The following is an 18488-nucleotide window of genomic DNA, read 5'->3' as shown; positions in this document are numbered from 1 at the left end:
TATAAGGGCTCACAGAGATTGAACCAACATCCAGGAAGCCGACATGGGACTGACGTAGACAGTCTACATATGTGTTACAGCTGTGTAGCTTGGATCTCTTGTGGGACTCCTAACATGGGAACAGGGCTGCCTTAGAGTCTTTTACTGGCTTTTGGGACCCTACTCCTCACACTGGGTTGCCTTGACCAGCATTAATACATGGGGAGGTGCTTAGTCTTACCACAACTTGATTATGCCATGTTTTATTGATACTCATAGGGGACCCGTCCTTTCTTAGATGGAGAAGGAAGAGAAGGGGATTGGGTGGGGAGGAGGGACTGGGAGGGGGGGATGGGAGGAGGCTGCAGCCAGGATGTAAAATAAATGCATGAATTTGAAAAGAAGGTTTCTATGTAGAGGGCTGGAGAGATGGCTTGGTGGTTAAGAACACTGACTGCTCTTCCAAAGGACCGGGGTTCAATCCCCAGTGTCTACATGACAGTTCACAACTGTGCATAATTCTAGTTCCATGAGATCCCATTCCCCCCTCTTACCTCTGAGGGCACAACCACACGTGCAAGCAAAATGCCTGCATAAATTTAAAATCAATTAAAAATAAATTAATGTTTAAAAAGATTCTTGCCTGAAGACATGGTCCCTGCCCCACTCACCCACCGCTGCCACACTCCTGCATCTAGACCTTACCCAGGTCCTTCGCTGGTCACAGGTCTTGAATACGCCTTGTTAGAAGCCATTTTTAAAACTAAGCAAAAGACAATACTAAAACAGGCTCTTTTTTTTTTTCTTAATAGCAGGACCTATACCCGGGACCTCTGCACAGCAGGCGAGCTCTCTAGCACTGAGCATCTTTGCTTTTTATTTTGAGAAAAAAAATTCATGAAATTGCTCCTGTTGACCTTCATGCTGTAGCCCAGGCAATCCCCCTGCCTCTGCCTCCTGAGTAGGTGGGAGGCCCAGCTTCCAAACAGAGAAGATTGGCTTTTTAGATGGGGTCAAAGAAAGCAGATATAAGAGTAGAAGTCAGAATTGAGGCTTCTAGGCCTGTCCTTGTGGCCTAGTAGCTTTTAGCTATGTCATTCCTAAAAATAAAGTTAATTTAGTAGGCTTATACACTAAGACACACATGGGCCTTTTGAAGGCTGTTTGAAAATGAACAAAATTTTGAAAGAAAAAAAAATCATAACTCTACCTTTTGGACAAGTGACTTTGTTAGGCTTGTTGGTGCTCTGAATAGTAACACCACGTGGGAACTTCCCAGTGATGATCAGCGCATTCCCAGGGGTCTGAATATTCACTGTGGATCTCTGAGAAGCTGCAGGTGAAGCAGAGAAAGAGGCAATGGCTCTAAAATCTGAACGAGTAAGTCATACTGATTTCAGAAGCAAAATCAAGACTAGGGAAAGTAGACAAAACTATTTTGGTCATTTAAAGAAAACAAGAGTCATGAGGTGACCCAGCCGGTCCGAGCATTTGCTGCCAATCGTGGCAACCTGTGTTCAATCAAACCCGGGTGCCCACAGTAGAAGAGCTCCAACTCCCGAAAGTTGTTCTCCGACCTCCTTATGTGTTCTGTGGCATACACACACACACACACACACACACACACACACACACTATTTTAAAGGAAACAGAGGTCAGGCATGATGGTGTAGGCATATAATCTTAGCACACAGAAAGTCAAGACAGATAGATGAGTCAAGATGACCAGGAATTGAGCTGCGTGGTGGTGGCGGTGCAAGCCTTTAATCCCAGCACTCGGGAGGCAGAGGCAGGCGGGTCTCTGTGAGTTCGAGGCCAGCCTGGTCTACAAGAGCTAGTTCCAGGACAGGCTCCAAAGCTACAGAGAAATCCTGTCTTGGGAAAAAAAAAAAAAAGATGATCAGGAATTCCAGGCCAACCTGGGCTACATAGTGAAGTCCAGGCCAGCCCCAACTTCAGGGTGAGCCCCTATGTCAAACAAAACAAAACAATAACAACAACAACAAAAGTCAAGAAAACAGCAGCAGGAAATGAGCTCCTCTGAGGCAGCACGTCCCTAATATGGTGCCTAATGTGAGGGTCAGGGCACAATTAAAAACACAGAGACTTCCGCCTCAGGGATACTTGCCATAATCCACAGACCCAGGCGCCAGGCCGAGCCACTGAAGCACCTGTTTTAAGGTTTACTGTTATTTTTAAATATTAAAAGTTTGTGAGATCGCTCCCCTTTTTTGTTTTTGTTTGTTTGTCTGTTTGTTTGTTTTTCGAGACAGGGTCTCTGTGTAGCCCTGGCTGTTCTGGAACTTGCTCTGTAGACCAGGCTGGCTTTGAGTACACAGAGATCCACTTGCCTCTGTCTCCTGATCTTTCTCCATTTTTAAGTGAACTTTTATTTTTCTTTTCAAGACAGGGTTTCTCTGTGGTACAGTCCTAGTTGTTCTGGAACTAGCTCTTGTAGACCAGCTGGTCTCAGACTCAGAGATCCACCTGCCTCTGCCTCCCGAGTGCTGGGATTAAAGGTGTGTGCCACCACCGCCCAACTTTAAGTGAACTTTTAAAATTGACATCTATCTTATGTAAACCCCCTCCCTGTTCCCCTGATTTTGAGATAGAGTCTCATGTAGTCCAGGGTAGCCTCTTTTTATTTTTCTTGAACTTGTGTGTGTGTGTGTGTGTGTGGTGTTATTGTTGTTGTTTTTGAGACAGGCTGTCATTATGTAGCCATGGCTGGCCTGGAACTCAAAGAGATCCTCCTTCCTCTGCCTTCTGAGTACCAAGATTAAAGTTATACATGCACAGTTGGACTGTTTTGTTTTTTAAGACAGGGTCTACCTTAACTTGGGTCAATCTTAAATTGCTACTTCTTCTGCCTGGGTCCCAAGAGTTGAGATTGTTGGCACGTCCCACTACTCCCAGCTCAGCTCGGCATCTGGAAACATTCTCCTGAGCCCTGTGTCTTTTAAAGCAGCAGAACTTTTTCCAAAACAAAAAGCCCTACCTTGGAAATGCACTAGAAAAGAGGGAAGCTGGAGTTTTGTTTTTCTTTGCTTCTGTTGCTTTGAGACCCCGTGTTTTGGGGGACCTTTCTTTAAGGAGTGAGAGCAACAGAAATGAGCATCTGAAAGACACAGAAAAATAAAGAGATATAGTTCTGACCTCGACTTTGCATCAATTTGCTGAGCATCTGGGGGGAGGGCAGGGGCTTTGGAGTCTCTGGGTCTGTTCCCCTCCCCCCGTAAATTGTTGTTAATACAAATACTAGATGTAGGCTTGTGGAAGGGGCTAAGGAGACGGTGCGGGGTGTGGGGGGGATGGCTTTGCACACGTGGAAGACCTGGAAAGCTGGGTCATGCAAGACATCAAGTCCCTATTCCACAGCTCATCACTGTGGCCGCATAACTTCCTGTTGGGAAGAGGCTTTTGTGCGGTAGCCTGGACCTGACATTTGCGCACGAAAGCTCACGTGCCAACGGAAGGTAGTGGATCCCTTCGGGGGCAGGGAGCTTCACCGAAGGAGGTGAGGTCATTGGGGATATGTCTTTGAAGGGAAATATCAGGACATTGGCCTCTTTCTCATCTTTTGTTTCCTGGCTTCCAGGGAGAGAGCGTGATGCGATGTGAGTTCAAGGCCATCCCGCTCTACATAGTGAGTTCCAGGACAGCCAAAGATAAGTAGAGAGAGAGATCATCTCTTAAAATTAATTATTAACTAATTAATTAAAAATTATGGCGGATGATAAAAAGCTATACATGCTTGTTCAAATAAGTTCAGACATTCAAAAAGTACCAAAGTAGAAGTTTCTGTTGCCCTTAGATGGGTCTGTTCCTGGGTGGTGCCTGGGAGGTCTCTGTTGAGCCTGCTCGTGGCTGGTTCCTACAGTTTCCTCCATCCAAACCTGCCGCCTGCCGCCACCACACCTTTCTGAGCTTTTATTCTAGAGTCACACAAGCACGAACGTAATGTGTAAGTTAGGAAGTGTCTTAAACTATTGATGTGTAAAGTGTGTGTGCCTGGGTGTATGTATATGTACCATGTGTGTGCAGGGAATTGCGTGCATCCTGGAGTTACAGACAGCTGCCATCTGGGTGCTGGGAACCGAGCTGACACTCTCTCAAGAGCTCAAGAGCAGGAAGCGCTCTTAACCACCGAGATATTGCCTCAGTTAGGAGGCTTCGTTTTTACTGTTTATGGAGGAGGATTTTTCATTTCTGTTTTTCAGTCTCTGTTGTTGCTGTTGCTTGGCTTCTTGGTTTGTTTTTGAGACTGGTCTCAAACTTACTAACGCAGCCAGGTGATCTTGAGTTCCCAATCTTCCCGCCTCACGTGCTGGGATGACAGGCAGTGCTCCCGCACCTGACTGGTGCCCTTTTTGACTCTTCTGATGCCATGGCTGTATTTATTGTGGTCAGCGGCTCGTGTCTTTATTAGCCCACTTTGTAGCTGTACCATAATTTGCTCTTGTATTTCCCTACTGATGGACACTCGGATCTTTACAGTATTTTGCAATTAGAACAATACTCCAAGAATACCATTGGATTTACATGTTTGTACTCATGTATCCTGTTTCCATAGGATACAACCAGGATGTTCAATGCACACACTCCCAGTGCCCAGGGCATGACCACCACACCGCTACCTGCAGTGCAGAGACAGGAGGGTGGCAGCGAGATCACAGCCAGCCTGGGTTACATAGAAAGACTCCATCCCAAATAATAAATATAAAATTAGTTCTAAAACAAACATCATTTATATATATATATTTTTTAAAAATCTATCTTTCAGCCGGGCGGTGGTGGCGCACGCCTTTAATCCCAGCACTCGGGAGGCAGAGGCAGGCGGATCTCTGTGAGTTCGAGACCAGCTTGGTCTACAAGAGCTAGTTCCAGGACAGGCTCTAAAAAGCTGCAGAGAAACCCTGTCTCGAAAAACCAAAAATAAAATCTATCTTTCATGAGAAAAAAGTTCTACATTTGAAGCCATACAAACCACCAAATATTTTTGTTCGAGTTCCTGCCACTTGAGTAAAACCAAACAAGAGTAAACATTTGTAAGTGGCATCTTATCTATGATGCTTCAAAATGGCTTCTGGAAAATAATCTAAGTACAAAAAAAAAAAAAGCAAAAACAAACAACTTTTAAGATTTAACAGCAAGCAAGCACTTCAACTGCAAAGGGTGTGGCAGGCTACATTCCTGGCTGGAGGCTCCACGGGAGTGAGTGTCTGGTTACCGTTTCCATCAGCTTCTAGAAACTGCCACGCATTAACTCGTATCTCCTTGTAGCCTTCTCACATCCCATCGTGCTGACCCAGCTCTTCAGCCTCCCTCTTCGGTACCAAAGAACATATTTTGATTGTCTTGAATTCTCCCACAAGGCCAAGATAGCCTTGTTACTTCAAGGTCAAGTGATTAGCATTTCTTCCCAAACCTCCTCAGAGCCCAGGGTGTTGTTGTGTCTGTAATCCCAAACTCAGGAGGCTGAGGTAAAGAATCAAGAGTTAAAGACCCAGCGTGGGCCATAGAGTGAGTCCCAGTCTCAAAAAGAAGGCTCCCAGGTTTGAAGAGGCCAGTCCTCTGAGAGCTGACAATACTGTTGCTTTTAGGCCTGTGTTGTCTTGAGGCCTCACACCATGGTGGAACAAAACCACCCACCTCACTGTCGGGAGGTGGAACAGGGGATAAAGAAAAGCCCAGATCCCACAAGGCCTTTCAAAATCAGGTCCCCCGGGGGACCCAAGAGCGCTGCCCTGAGGAGCGAGCTTCTACCACCTGGGCCTTTGGGGGGCTGCTTGAGATGAAACACACGGCCTCACTAACCCAGTCCATCACCTGGCTGAGTTAGTTCACCACTGCCTAGGGCTCTCCGCATCATCTATATAGAGAAATGTGTTCTCCCAAAAGTCAGGTTTTACCGCAGTCTGCCTCTCGCTTGTGATGAATGTCCAGAGTGTAAGTTGGCCTCATTGTTTTGAAGTCTGCCTGCTGTGGATGGTATGGCTGCTAGGATGTGCCTGTCCACCCCTCCTGTTAGCATCTGAGGTGCTTCTAACTGCAGATGTGCTGAACAGGAGCATCTGGGTGGGAGCGTGGGGAGGTCGCAGGCCTCTATGTCTCCCACTGTGCCTGCCTTTTCAAGTGTCATGACCTCAGGAATGGGGACCTGGCAAGACACAATGACCCTTTTCTATTCCTTGGAACAAGTGGTTTCCTCTAAGGAAGGTACTTTTCCGGAAAACATGTTATTTCAAGGCCTCTTGATTCCAGAATGCAGCAAGTCCCACAGAGAAACCCCGCCAGGTTTCATAGCCAGGGACTGTGGAGAGAGGCCACAGTAGGGGTGCCCTTCCCCCCCCCCCACGCCTCTTACAGCTACGGACTAGGATCTCCATCTTTCATCTAGCAAACAAGCTAGGTGGGCTTCTCATCTCTGCACCCCAGCACGTTATGGTAGAGGCCCAGGACTGCCACGCATAGGCTGGAGTGCCCAGAGCCCACACAGCTCATTCGTCCTGCCACTTGCTCATCTAGGGCCGGAGCTGACCAGGATGCTCCCAAAGCAGGAGGGAAAATTAGACCTGCAGACGCAAGATGCAGTTAATCTGACCAGGAGCTTCACGCCCTAGTGGACTGAAGTCTGTTCTTCCAGGGTCCCAGAACCTCATCGGGGCGTGGGGAAGGCCCCTCAAGGGATGCTCTCACCCCAGGAACTGCCAAGAGAGATTGCAGGTGGCAAAGGCCCAGTCTTCAAAGCAGACGTGCAACCAGGGGTGGGTGTCAGTAAGATTTGCTTAGTTAAGCCTGAAGAGCCTGGTCCCCCAGCTTCCGTAACTCCTGAAGATGTGAACTGGATCCTGCTGAGGTGACACAGACATTATAAGCCCAGCCTTGATCCGGAGGAGTGTCTACTGGCCCAAAGCACTCACACACAGCAGCTGGGTACCCCCGCCGGTGCGATGGAGGTCATGGGGTGCCCTAGGCTCTGACAATATATGGTGAGAACATGGTGCCTGTTGCAGTGGAAGACTCCACGGAAACTGGCCTTAGCTCCAGAGCAAGTGGAAAATGTACTAGATTTGGAACTGGGAGGGCCAGGTGCCAGAGTGGCTCTGGCCCAGATTCCTAGGCTGGCCTGGAGCAGCTGCTAACCTCCCTCACCACCGCCAGCTAACCATTCCCCACTTTGCTGGTATTCCAGGGCCATTCTGTCTTGTCCTTATACTGCTACCTTCCTCTCTTGGGGACAGCGGGTAGAAGACAGCCTTTGGCAGTAAGAGGGCTCCCTGCTGGCTGTTGCTGGGCCTCTCCTGCTTACCCAACAGGCTGCAATGGGAAACATGGCACACCACATCCCTCATGCACCATATAAATATCATACATACCAGACACATACAACACAGCACACAAACATACAACACTACCCACAGTCAAACTGCACACACGCCAAACACACCAGACACACACACAATACACACACTCATACCACATATACAAAATATACTCCTATACATACACCACATACTCTCAAAAACATACTACCCCTCAGTATATGTATCACATACCACACATCACATGTCATACACATACCGTGTGTGCTAGCTAATTGTATGTCAACTTGACACAAGCTAGAGAAATCTGAGAGAAGGGAACCTCAGTTGAGAAAATTCCTCCATAAAACCAAGCTGTAGACAAGCCCGTAGGACATTTTTTGAGATTAGTGATTGATGTGGGAGGACCCAGCCCACTGTGGGCGGTGCCATGCCTGGGCTGGTGGTCCTGGGTTCTATAAGAAAGCAGGCTGCGCAAGCCATGAGGAGCAAGCCAGTAAGCAGCGCCCTCCACAGCCTCTGCTGTAGCTCCTGCCTCCAGCCTCCTGCCCTGCTTGAGTTCCTGTCCTGACTTTCTTTGATGATGAACTGTGATGTGGAAGTGTGAGCCAAACAGACCCCTTTCCTCCCCAGTTGATTTGGTCATGGTTTCATCACAGCAATGGAAACCCTAACCAAGACACCACACATACTGCACAGGTACTGTACACATTACATGTACCACATGTCATGAACTATATTCATACCACATATCAGACGCATGGAACACACCATCTATACACATGCACATACACAAACCATGCACACATCACAGCCTAAAAAATGGCCGTTCACTCACCAATGTCATTGTCAACCCGTATGTGGCAAGATTCAGGGACCTCTCTCTAGTCTCTCTTCCGACAGCCTCCTGCTGTCTTTAGCCAGCTCTCCAGCCTCTCAGATTCATCCTGTCCCCATGGGGTTACCAGATAGAATGCCCTGCATCACTTAACCTTACATAGCCAATAGAGGTTTCAGTGTCCATTCCAAATATCTCATGACATACATTTATACTGGAAATTACTTACCGTCTACATGAATCTCCAGATTATCTATAAGTATTATGTTTTTATTTATTAAAACTGGCAACCCCACTCCCTAGATTCTCATTCTGTGTCCTCCCCACTTTCCTGCCCCGTCCTAGCTGTACCCCTCAGCCCTTTCCTTTGTCAGCTTGCCCCTGGGAGAACAATCCTTTTTGAAGTCCTCCTCCTTTTCTGGACACCATCTCCCTGCCCTCAGACCCACCTCCACAGTCCTCTGAGAGCCTGGGGTCCATGTCCTGCCTCGAGAGCCCCCTCCCCATGGCAACAGCAGCAGGTGGCCCTGCCCCCCATTCATACCTGGACGCTACCCCTGCCTCGCCTGAACAAGCAAGGCTGCCTTGGTAGTATGCTTAGCATCGATTGCCTGGAAATATACCTCCCTCAGGAGGAGACTGGTATCCAGTCTCACCTCCTTCGGACCAGGCCAAGCTGTTGTTTCTCTGCCCTGCAGGTTCCCTACGCCAGCAACGTCCTAGATCTGCTCACTGGTCTCTTCCCCCCTCCAGTCCAGCTCAGGGACCTTCTCCTCTCGAATTTCCCTGGGATCCTCACCGCCATCCCCGGGAACCCAAAACTTGTTGTTCCCACTCAGTTAGTGCAGAGACCGGGTCTGCCTGACTCCCACCTTCTCTGAGCACGCAGGGCTCTGTCTGCGCTCACTGAAGGGAGGACAGGTTTAGAAAGGGTAAAGGAATGAATTAATAAAACACACGGTTATTGAAGGAAAAGGACTCAGCACAGGATTGGGTGGGATGGGTGGATTGTGTCGTAGTTAAGGTATCTATGGCTGCGATCAAACTCCATAACCAAAAGCCACTTGGGAAGGGTCCCCCTCCCTCTCTGACACAGGCTCCTGTGTTCATGTGCTTCATCGTATCTGGGGACTCCACCTCCAAGCAGTCTAGGTGTCCCTGGGAAGAGGAGTCTGCAGAGAACCTGTGGACCTTCAAGAAAGGTCTGTTGAGCCCACCTGGGGCAGAGCTCTGCCCAGGTGAAGCCAGATCACTGGCGAGCAATCCCTCAGAGGGAGCTAAGGCTGACTCAGTTTGACCTCCTCCACCCAGGCCCACTTCCATCTTTCCACCTCACTCATGGCTAGCAGACATCTCAACACCACACTGACCCTCGGCCTGCAGGGAGTCCCCTTGCTTAGTCCCCAGGATCCCCTGCCCTCCTCTGGCCTATCTATGAAAGCCCGAGTCCAGGACTTGGCATTCAGAGTGAGGAGGACATGTTTCCAGGAGCTTCTGTGACCTCCCCAGATTCACCCCACCTCCACCCCCACCCCATCTAGCAGCCTGGCTCCCTTCCTGCACCCCTTCTTCACCATCTCTACCTCCACACCTCTCCAGACCCAAGCCTGTCGTTCTCGATCCTTCCTATGGCAGCTGCGTCTGGACACCTCTACATCCCAGAGCCCCCTTGTTCAGTCTGGTCCCCTTCAACAAAGTCTTGAGAGAGTCCCCTATTCAGGGCTAGATACAGACAAACGGTCCAGGAGGCCCGTGGCTTCCCACTCTTCAGATCCTAGTCTTTAAATCAGAGATGGCATCTATTTTGTGATCATAGAGAGAGCAGATTTTTCTATTAATAAGAAACAAATGTCCTTTTATTTGTGGTTTTAAAAAAACAGCAACTTCTTCACATGTGCTGAAATGTAGCAACATTTAACTTTTTTGGAATTATCTTTCAGTTCACGATGTTTCTATCATTCCTAAGTGACGCAAATTGCTCACGTCTGCTAAGAATAGACGCGGTCTGTCGGACTATAGCAATAAAGCAAGTCTTGTTCAAAACGTGTTTAAAGTCTTCTCGGTGGCCTTCCTGGTAATGAAACACCTTGTGCTTTCTGTGGCTCTTTTTCTATTCTGCTTCCTTTTGTGGTTTTCCAAAGCAGATTTGGAAAGACCCATAAAAGGATATACATTTGCAATTATAAAATAAGTCACTTGTTCCCAGAAAACAGCTCTTTGGTGTCAGAATTTCAGGGCTGATTAAGGAGCAAGTCTCAGGGTCAGGCGTCACAGGGCGTCCAAAAATACAAACAAACAAGAAGTAGTTCATCCAAATGTACACTTGAGGGCGCTGGTTCCTTGGGTGGCAAGTAGACTTTGTCTCAGGCATCCTGCTGACAGGGTGCTAAACTAACCTGGAGTGAGGTTCCATAGCTGGCTGGAGACACCCCACCATAGAATGCCACACAGTGTCTGTCCACACCTCCTCAGGCTCCTCAGCCCCATTGTAGTGAGTAGGGCCCAGCTTAGAGGTAACTCACACCTGATCCCGGCACGTCAGCTTCCCCAGGTCACAGGGCAGAGCCAGCAGAAAGGGTAGAAGGCAAGAAGTTTATGGAACATGAAAAGACAAAGATAGAGGCCTGGGAGTTGTGAGACACCAGACAATGCTTGCTGAAGGGGTAGGCGAGCCTGACCCACTAGCAGAACGACTGACCGCTGAGGGGCCGCCAGCCTCACACGACAGTCCAGAAGTTCTGGGCTCTCGGCAGGGGCCGGGCTTGGAGACCACGCCCTGTGAAGAGCGACGCTTCCTGGTGAAACGTGGCCACGGTGAAGCTCCTCCTGGGCCCTCTCTCTGGGTCTTGGGTCTTCTGGTCGTAGCTGAAGTAGCAGAGGACGCAGGTGATGGCCAAGGTGACAACAAAGAGCACTGCCACCATTCCAATCACTGCCGTCTCCATGGTTTCCGAGTGGCACTTGTCTTACGTGGGTGGTCTCTGAGCCTCAGGGTCCCATCAGAAACAGGGGCTCTATGCTGGGCGCCCGTCACTCCTCGATCTTTTGTCTAGTTTTTAACCTTGGGTCAGACCTCCAAAAGATGTGGTCAACCCCACTAGTGGCTTCTTGAAGCATCATCAGGGAAGATGTAAGCCGTGATTCCCTGGACATGGAGGGGGCAAGGGAAGGAAGGAGGAGCAGAAGATGCAGAGAGAGATGCCTCAGGACTTCAAGAGTGACCGATTAAATCAAAACAAACAAACAAAGCAGCTACTATATACACTGAGAAAAACAACGGCCTCCCCCTTGGTGGATCCAGGAGGATCTTGGCTCCAGTCGGGGAAGGACCCAGGACCAGCCTTCCAACTGGCCTCTCTGCTGCCCTTCCAGCCACTGGACCTGGACTGAGAGGCAGGTGTGGAGAAGGATACACGCCTGCCCTGAGCATAGTGGAGGGGAGCGGAGTCAGTACACACAGGTCATTAGGGACGCCAGGGCCCTCCAGGGGGGTGGATGGGAGAGAGAGCAGGCTGTACTTGGCCCCACTTTGTGGCGTAGGCAGGGCTGGAAAGTGTGGCGTGGACTGGGAAGGACCTCCTCCAGCCCCTTCAGTGACGCATCGTGGGACCCTTTCACTTTTCTATACACCCTCACGGGGTCCCCTCTTTGCTGTCACCCAGGGCCCACAGCTCTGGCCCACAGCACACTGGGTGCGGTGAAGACTTACCCCGGATCTGAGGCGTGCCAGTTCTGACTGTACTTTGTGCAAAGACAGACTCTTTGTCTGGAGATCACCCCAGGTGGCCATGACTCTCTTCCCCAAGCCTGCCGTGGCTTTTGGTGGTGCAGCCTGGAACTTGGCGCGGGGGTGTCTGTGCAGCTGTGAGTACTTCCTGTATCCCTTCCTCCAATTGTGATTGAAGGCCTGTGACCCGTAGCCACCACCTCCTCAGTGAGAGCACTCAGCCTGCCCCACAGGCGCGCGCTTGCGCTCATGGGATCATTCCTTAACTGCCCCTGAAGAGGTGTCAGGAGGAGCCGGGCACCAGCCCACTCAAACAGGCACTTCCTGAGACTGTACCACATCCGGCAAGGAATTGGTGTTATCGGCCTGCCCTTTGCCCATATTATGGAAAATGGAGCCTTCCGGAAACTAGACACAACCAGGCCGGTCTCATAAACACTGGTCCCACAGCCCTGTGCCGTGATTGGCACCTCCCTTGGTGCAGGTATAGCCACAGAGCAGGTAGCCTGGCCAGGTCTGTTGCCAGTTAGTGAGGATAAGGAAGCGCCAAAGGACAGAGCATGGGTTCCCTTCCTGTACTCCAGCTGGCTCTTCTCAGGGACCATTCAGAGCGACCACCTGATCACTGTGTGCCCAATCAGGCCCCCAGACCCCCAGCACCACCCAGAAAAGAGAGATCTGGGCCCAAGGTCATTCAGTCAGGAACTTTTCCAGTTTCTCCCGGGTCCAAGAGAACTTTAGTAACAGTGTAGGCAAACCGCTCAGTACAGAGGAGAGCAAACAATGCACCGTCCTGTTCTAGCCCAGTCCCTTTTCTGAGATGCTCCGACAATCTGGGCTCATCCTCCGTGGGTACACGGAGTCACTTGACAATATTCGCCTTAATTGGGGCAACCAGAATTAGAGAGATGTAAACAGGGAGCACACACATCAGGGGTATCTAAACCCTCAGCATCCCCCCACCCCGAGGTCGTTGCGAGCTTCATGATTTATCTTGCTTCTCTTTTGCCTGTTCTTTGAGTCTGCCTGGAGAGAATGGCCTGGCATTCATTAGGAATACAGGACACTTGTCCAGTCCTGTTAGCTTCTACCTAAACCGTTCCCTCTTCCCATCTTGACTTAAAGGCATAGTCCCGTGAAGCTACGGAAGTGGGTAGGTCCACGTCAGGCAGAATGCAGGAGACTGTGAATAGAGAGGGGCAGGAGCTGGGGCTGGGCTGGGCTATGCATGGAGCTGACAGTCAATCCATCAGACCTCTCATCTACTCTCCCATCACAGAAATCTAGTGTGGCTGTCATTGTCATTTACCTCCTGCTTCCTCACTGGTCACTCCCCTAGTCCTCAAAGGGAGTCCACTGGGAAAGGGAAGGAAAAGGGACATTCTATTCCAGTGAGTCACTGACTGTCTGGCCAGCTCCCTCTCCCATGAGCCTTGGCCTGCTTCTCCCTCATTCCCAGGCTTAGCCTGGGATGAGATCTCCTTCCCCTTAGTGGACTCAACTTTGCGTGCCTGTCGACTTTGGTAGAAGTCTCTACTATTCATGTCATTCTAAGGAAGGGGAAACTGAGGTCCAGGCCAGGCAAGCATTCTCTTAACGCCACCCAGCATTCCAAGTGATTTAAATAACTCTGTTCCCTCCCTCTAGTCTCATCAGACACGGGCTTCTCCGAGAGCAGGTTGGCTGGAGACTCAAGGTCAGGAGCAGAATCCCTACCCAGTCTGCAAAGAAACAATGATACAGTACAGCCAGGGGGTGGCACCTGCCCCATCAAGCTGGGAGGAGCCCTAGAGGAGCACTGGAGGCAGAACGCTCAGGAGAACAATCTGTGTAATCTCAGCTGTCCTCTGTCCAAAGCCCTGGATGTCCACACTGAATATGTCCTTGTACCCTAGGCAGGGACCACCTATTTTTCCACATTATACAGGCAGCTCCCAGGCCCAGCTTCTCATCCCAGAAGAGTTCCCAGGGCCCTAGCAGCTCCCTCCTCCCAGTGTGCCACAATTAAGAACCATTTCACAAAATAAATAAATAAATAAACGCTTTCTGGTGGCTTTTATTTCTTATAGCCAAGCAACAATGAACTTTTGGATGAACAATATGTGGACCAGGCTGTCCCACACATTCTGCCCCTTGAAGGGCATCACAGGGCCTTCCCACTCAGATGAGCACTTCGTATCCATTGGGGCACAGGTTCTACCAGACACCCTTGTTACTTCCGGGGTCACCAGGAATTGTAGTCACAAGGTAGGGTGTCCAGCCAGCTCAGCTCCAAGCCCAAGCCTTACAGTGTATAGTTACCCAAGTGGTTCTCAGGTCTCTGTTGCACAGTGCAAGAAGGGCTCAGATACAAATGAAACCCAAGCCAAACTCAGGCCCCCCCCCCATTCACCCCAAAGACACAGCCTCTTTTATGGAGATATCAGGGTCCACTCATTTCGGTACTAGGTAGAGGGCAGGGCCAGGTAGGTACCATCCATCGGCCTCAGTGGCGGGCTCCGCGAGCATGGTGGTGGTGGTGGTGGAGACGATGGGGAGGGCGGTGATGCTGGTGGTGGTGATGAAAGCCTGCACTGGTCACCCCAGACACACGGCCACGGTGATGGTGATGGTGAGAGACTCCCAGAAGACCCAGGCGCCGGCCATGGAAGAGTCGAGGCCGGGTTTGCCGGACTCGGTTTCTCTCCACGTCATGCTCCCGTGATCTGTGGAAAAGACAGACGGCCAACAGCATAACCAGCATTAAGAGAGACAGCACAATGCCTGTGATCCAGCTCACGAGGCTTGTGTTCCCCAGAAGGCCTAACATCTGGAAGCCAGAGGGTCCCCCTTCACTCGGTGGCTCCCTTTAGCAGCCTCTGCTCGGCCCTCACAGTCCCTTAAGTTAAGGTTCTCTCGGCTCCCACAGGCTGGAGAGCGGCCAGGGAATGTGGGAGAGGCCTGTTTGGACTAGCTTAGCAACCCAGAGCAAGGCCAGAAGGCTGTTTGAGGGGAGGCCCTGCAGGAAGAGTGGGTGGAGGCTGAGGAGCTGGGGGACTGACTTGCTTGAGGGAAGGGCCCTGACATTAGGGATAAGAGGTCAAGAACCATCTATTCTCACCTCCAGACAGAGGGAGGGCCCTCCTCTGGCCTTCTACAGAGATTAAAGGTGTAGGGTTTGGACCCACACAGCTCCCACGCTCTGTGACAGCAGCCTGCAGTGTCCTCCATAGTGAAGGGTCAGAGGCAGTCCAGTGAGTCACCCCAAGACCTGTGAACCTCAGTCTGGATGGTTGGAGCCTGATGAGGGCCACCCGCAGTCCACCATCCAAGGAGGCCCTTGCTTCTCCTGCTGGGTCTAGGAAGCCAGAGCGCTGGGTGTCAGTGTCAGATCAATGGGAAGAAGACAGCCACTTGACTCACACAGGCCAGCCTCTGGCTCCGGATCAACACTCTCAATGGCTGTCAGTCTCCTTGTTCTCTTATTGTCCCTGCCACAGAGCTCAAGCCATTCCTACCTGCCTGGGGACTCAGACCGTGATCGAAATGTGTGTCTTCAACAGTCTCATTACTGACTCTGAAGCTCGCAGCCCGGGTCATCACAAATGAGGCTCATATTCTCCCAAAGCATCCCCGTCATCTGCAAGCTGACTGGGATCTCTAATGCAGCTGGGATGCCCCCTAAAGCCCCAGCCTTGTGTCCTGGACCTTCAGGGGTCCTTCAGTCCCTTCCTCCTAGCTCCTTCTGGTAAGTGCTAAGCTCCCTGCCGACAGGAATGTTTACCTCAGTCCCAGGCTGGCTCTCAAGCTCCACCCTGTGAAGTTGGGCAAGGCTCTTCCTTGGGCCCATTGTTTCCTCTGTGAGGTCCCACGGCAGAGGTGACCTCTAGGGTACTTCTACTCTATTCCCAACTGTGGCTGCTTTCTCTAATATCTTCAGTAAAAACCTGCAGCAGCTCAAAGGGCAAAACATCACCTTTGGCCAAGTTGATCTCAGGAGTAGCAGGTCTCATGACCCCAGAGGTGTCGCCAGCCCTCTGGAGATGTCACTTGAACTTTTAATGAGGCTTGAGTACAGAACTCCTCCTGTAGACTTCTGGGGCTCTGGAGCCAGCTCTCTTCCCTAGAGGCACAGTGATGAGAAAGCCTGCTGGGAGCTGTGGGGAGGAGGGAGAGGAAGAGGGATCTCAGAAGAGAAGGCTAGACAGAGAACCTCTCTCCGGAAATTCTCCAAGGAGACTCCCACTCCACACAAGCCAGGGGCTGCAGTGTGCAAACCTGAAGACCCTCAGTCGTTCCTAATGACCCCTGGGAATCATCCTCTCCCGCCCCCCCTCCCCCCTGCAGCACACCCTAGGGAAACTGAGGCCAGAGAAGGGAAGAAACATGCCCGTGTCTCTCACCTTTGGGGGTTAGTGTCTACCACAAGCAATCAACAGCGCTTTCCTGGTGGTGGGGAGAGCTGTCCAGGGTTGAGGATACTTCTGCTGCTGGGACCTCCACACACGACAGAAGAGGTGCACAGTAAGGGTGAGCACAAGGGGCCAGGGATTGAGAGACCAGATACACGCAGGACATATTTAGTTTATGAGGTACACATTTTCTCTCCACTTGGATAAAAGCTAGGATCTTATTAGCTGCTCTGGGCACTTAGAGGCAGCGGTTTCCAGGGCTTCAGAAGTAACTCCTCATGTCTACTGTGGGATAGTGTTTCCCGACTTTTATTTTTGTGACTGCTTCCCTGGTCATTTTGAATGGCCTGACTGGACACAGGGTTTGCTAGACTGATGGCCTTAGGGGGGACTGGTTACGATGGCATAGTCCCGGCCTCAGCAAAGCTGTCCTGTGGCTTTGTCATTGTATTTCCCCCTGCAGCTGACTCTTTCTTCTGCAGTATGCCACAGGCACCTTTCTTTGGCAGGGCTTTCAGACTACCAGCTGGTGTGCAAGACTTTAGAAGTTCTCGCTGTCTCCCTTCAATCCCGTGCTTCCCAGGGTGTCTCAACTCAGCGAATCCCTTAGCACGCACAAGTACACTTTAAAGCCAGTGTCATCCTGTGGGAACTCATGAGCTTCTTACTTGTGTGTGCACCTATTCATGTACACATGTAATTGTTCATACATGTTCCACATAAGGCTGTGGGTGGTTCTTGGTTGGCCGGCAAGAACAACCACATTGTTTTCACTAATTGGTGGCACCACCTAGTGGTGGCAGCGAATAAATCGCTTTTGTAGTCGGACCCATCAAAACTTTCTATTATCCTAGCTTTTGTTTGTAGATCATAATTAACAGCGGTGCATTTAACTAACTCATCATCCTAAGTTATCAATAATGTGGCCAAAGAATTAAGCATGGAAAAGTAGTATTCCACAGTAGAAGCCAGTAATCACATCTGGAGCCCTGGTAAGGTCCGAGGACGTTCCTGGGAAGGCACGTCCCAGTAGTGCTGTCCAAAAACTGTGCAAGAGACAGCCAGGCGGAAGAAAAGCCCAGAGGTGGGCTGCGGCAACAAGAAGCTGGGTGACCTTGACAACTGAGAGTGTCTGTCCCAGAGAATCCAGCCAGGGCTCCAGGCACCTGTCCTTAGACAGAAATGCAGGGAGAGTGGCCAGCAGGTTCCTAACCTGGACACTCAGGTCAGTTAGAGAAAGAAGACACACTGCCAGCGAACTGAGTGCTGCCAGGGTGGGCCCAGAAAACAAAACCACGGCGAGCAGAGGGGAGGGGTCTCCAACGCCTTGGAGGCAACATGCTTGGAAAAGTTCTACTTAAATATTTATAGATCCTAATCCTAAACCAGCCAAGACCAGAGTCCCTCCATTCAGTGAGCGTGTAAAGAAGAATCAGTAGAGAAGTGACTGTATCCTAACCACGGTCGCTCGGAGAAACAGTAAAAATTCCCTCATCTGTGCTCTACACACAAGGTCAATCTGTGCAACCAGGGTTTTTCTAATTTTACATATTTGCTGTTGCTGCTGGTGTTTTGTGTGTGTGTGTGTGTGTGTGTGTGTGTGTGTGTGTGTGTGTGCACGTGTGTGTTAGAGGACAGTTTGCACGAGTCAGTTTCTCCTCCTACTGTGCGGGTCCTGACCCACACTAGATCCTCAGGCTTGGGAGTGAGCAACATCACCCAGCTGAGCCATCTCACCAGCACTGGATGTTTATTTTTAATTAGGAACTCAACCCAGAACATTCTTTATAACTCAGAAAAAGGTGGCATTAAAAGACAACAAGAGAAGGAGAAGGAAGGTCTGGAAATCAAACGTGCTTTTTCCTTTTTGGTTATTTGAGACTTCCTTTCTCTGTGTATTCCAGCCTGGCCTGGGACACATGACATAGCCTAAGCTGGCTTCAGACTGCAATCCTCCAGAACCGGCTTTCTAAGTCCTGGATGACACACACCACCATGCCCAGAACTCAACTATATTTATGTAACTAACACTATAAATTAGAGAACAGAGCCTATGGAAAAATAAACATTAAAGAAACAAAGAAAATGGAGTCGGTGAGATGTCTTGGTGAATGAAGATGCTTTGCCCCCAAATCTGGTGACCTGAGTTCAGTCCCCAGAACTCACATGGTAGAAGGAGAGCATTGATCTGTTGAAGTTGTCCTCTCATCTCCACACGCATGTGCCAC

The 18488-nt window shown here is 50.3% G+C and overlaps 2 protein-coding genes across 2 annotated transcripts; both read right to left on the bottom strand.

Annotated features, from left to right (window-relative positions):
* Positions 1-10093: 10093 nt before the first annotated feature.
* Spaar (small regulatory polypeptide of amino acid response) lies at positions 10094-12006 on the bottom strand. The gene is made up of 2 exons (XM_038348254.1): positions 11852-12006; positions 10094-11287 (listed from the first exon to the last, which is right to left on the bottom strand). Exon 2 carries the CDS (start codon positions 11085-11087, stop codon positions 10860-10862), a length of 228 nt encoding a protein of 75 aa, XP_038204182.1. The 5' UTR covers positions 11088-11287; positions 11852-12006; the 3' UTR covers positions 10094-10859.
* A 2348-nt stretch (positions 12007-14354) lies between these two features.
* Positions 14355-14678, bottom strand: Hrct1 (histidine rich carboxyl terminus 1). Its single transcript, XM_038347087.1, has one exon. The coding sequence runs from the start codon at positions 14676-14678 to the stop codon at positions 14355-14357; it is 324 nt and encodes a 107-aa protein (XP_038203015.1).
* Between the last annotated feature and the right edge of the window lie 3810 nt (positions 14679-18488).

The sequence above is a fragment of the Arvicola amphibius genome, chromosome 11, assembly GCF_903992535.2.
Source record: "Arvicola amphibius chromosome 11, mArvAmp1.2, whole genome shotgun sequence".
Taxonomy (NCBI): Eukaryota; Metazoa; Chordata; class Mammalia; order Rodentia; family Cricetidae; genus Arvicola; species Arvicola amphibius.
The sequence above is the reverse complement of the archived record's forward strand: the minus strand, read 5'-3'. Positions and strand labels throughout refer to the sequence as shown.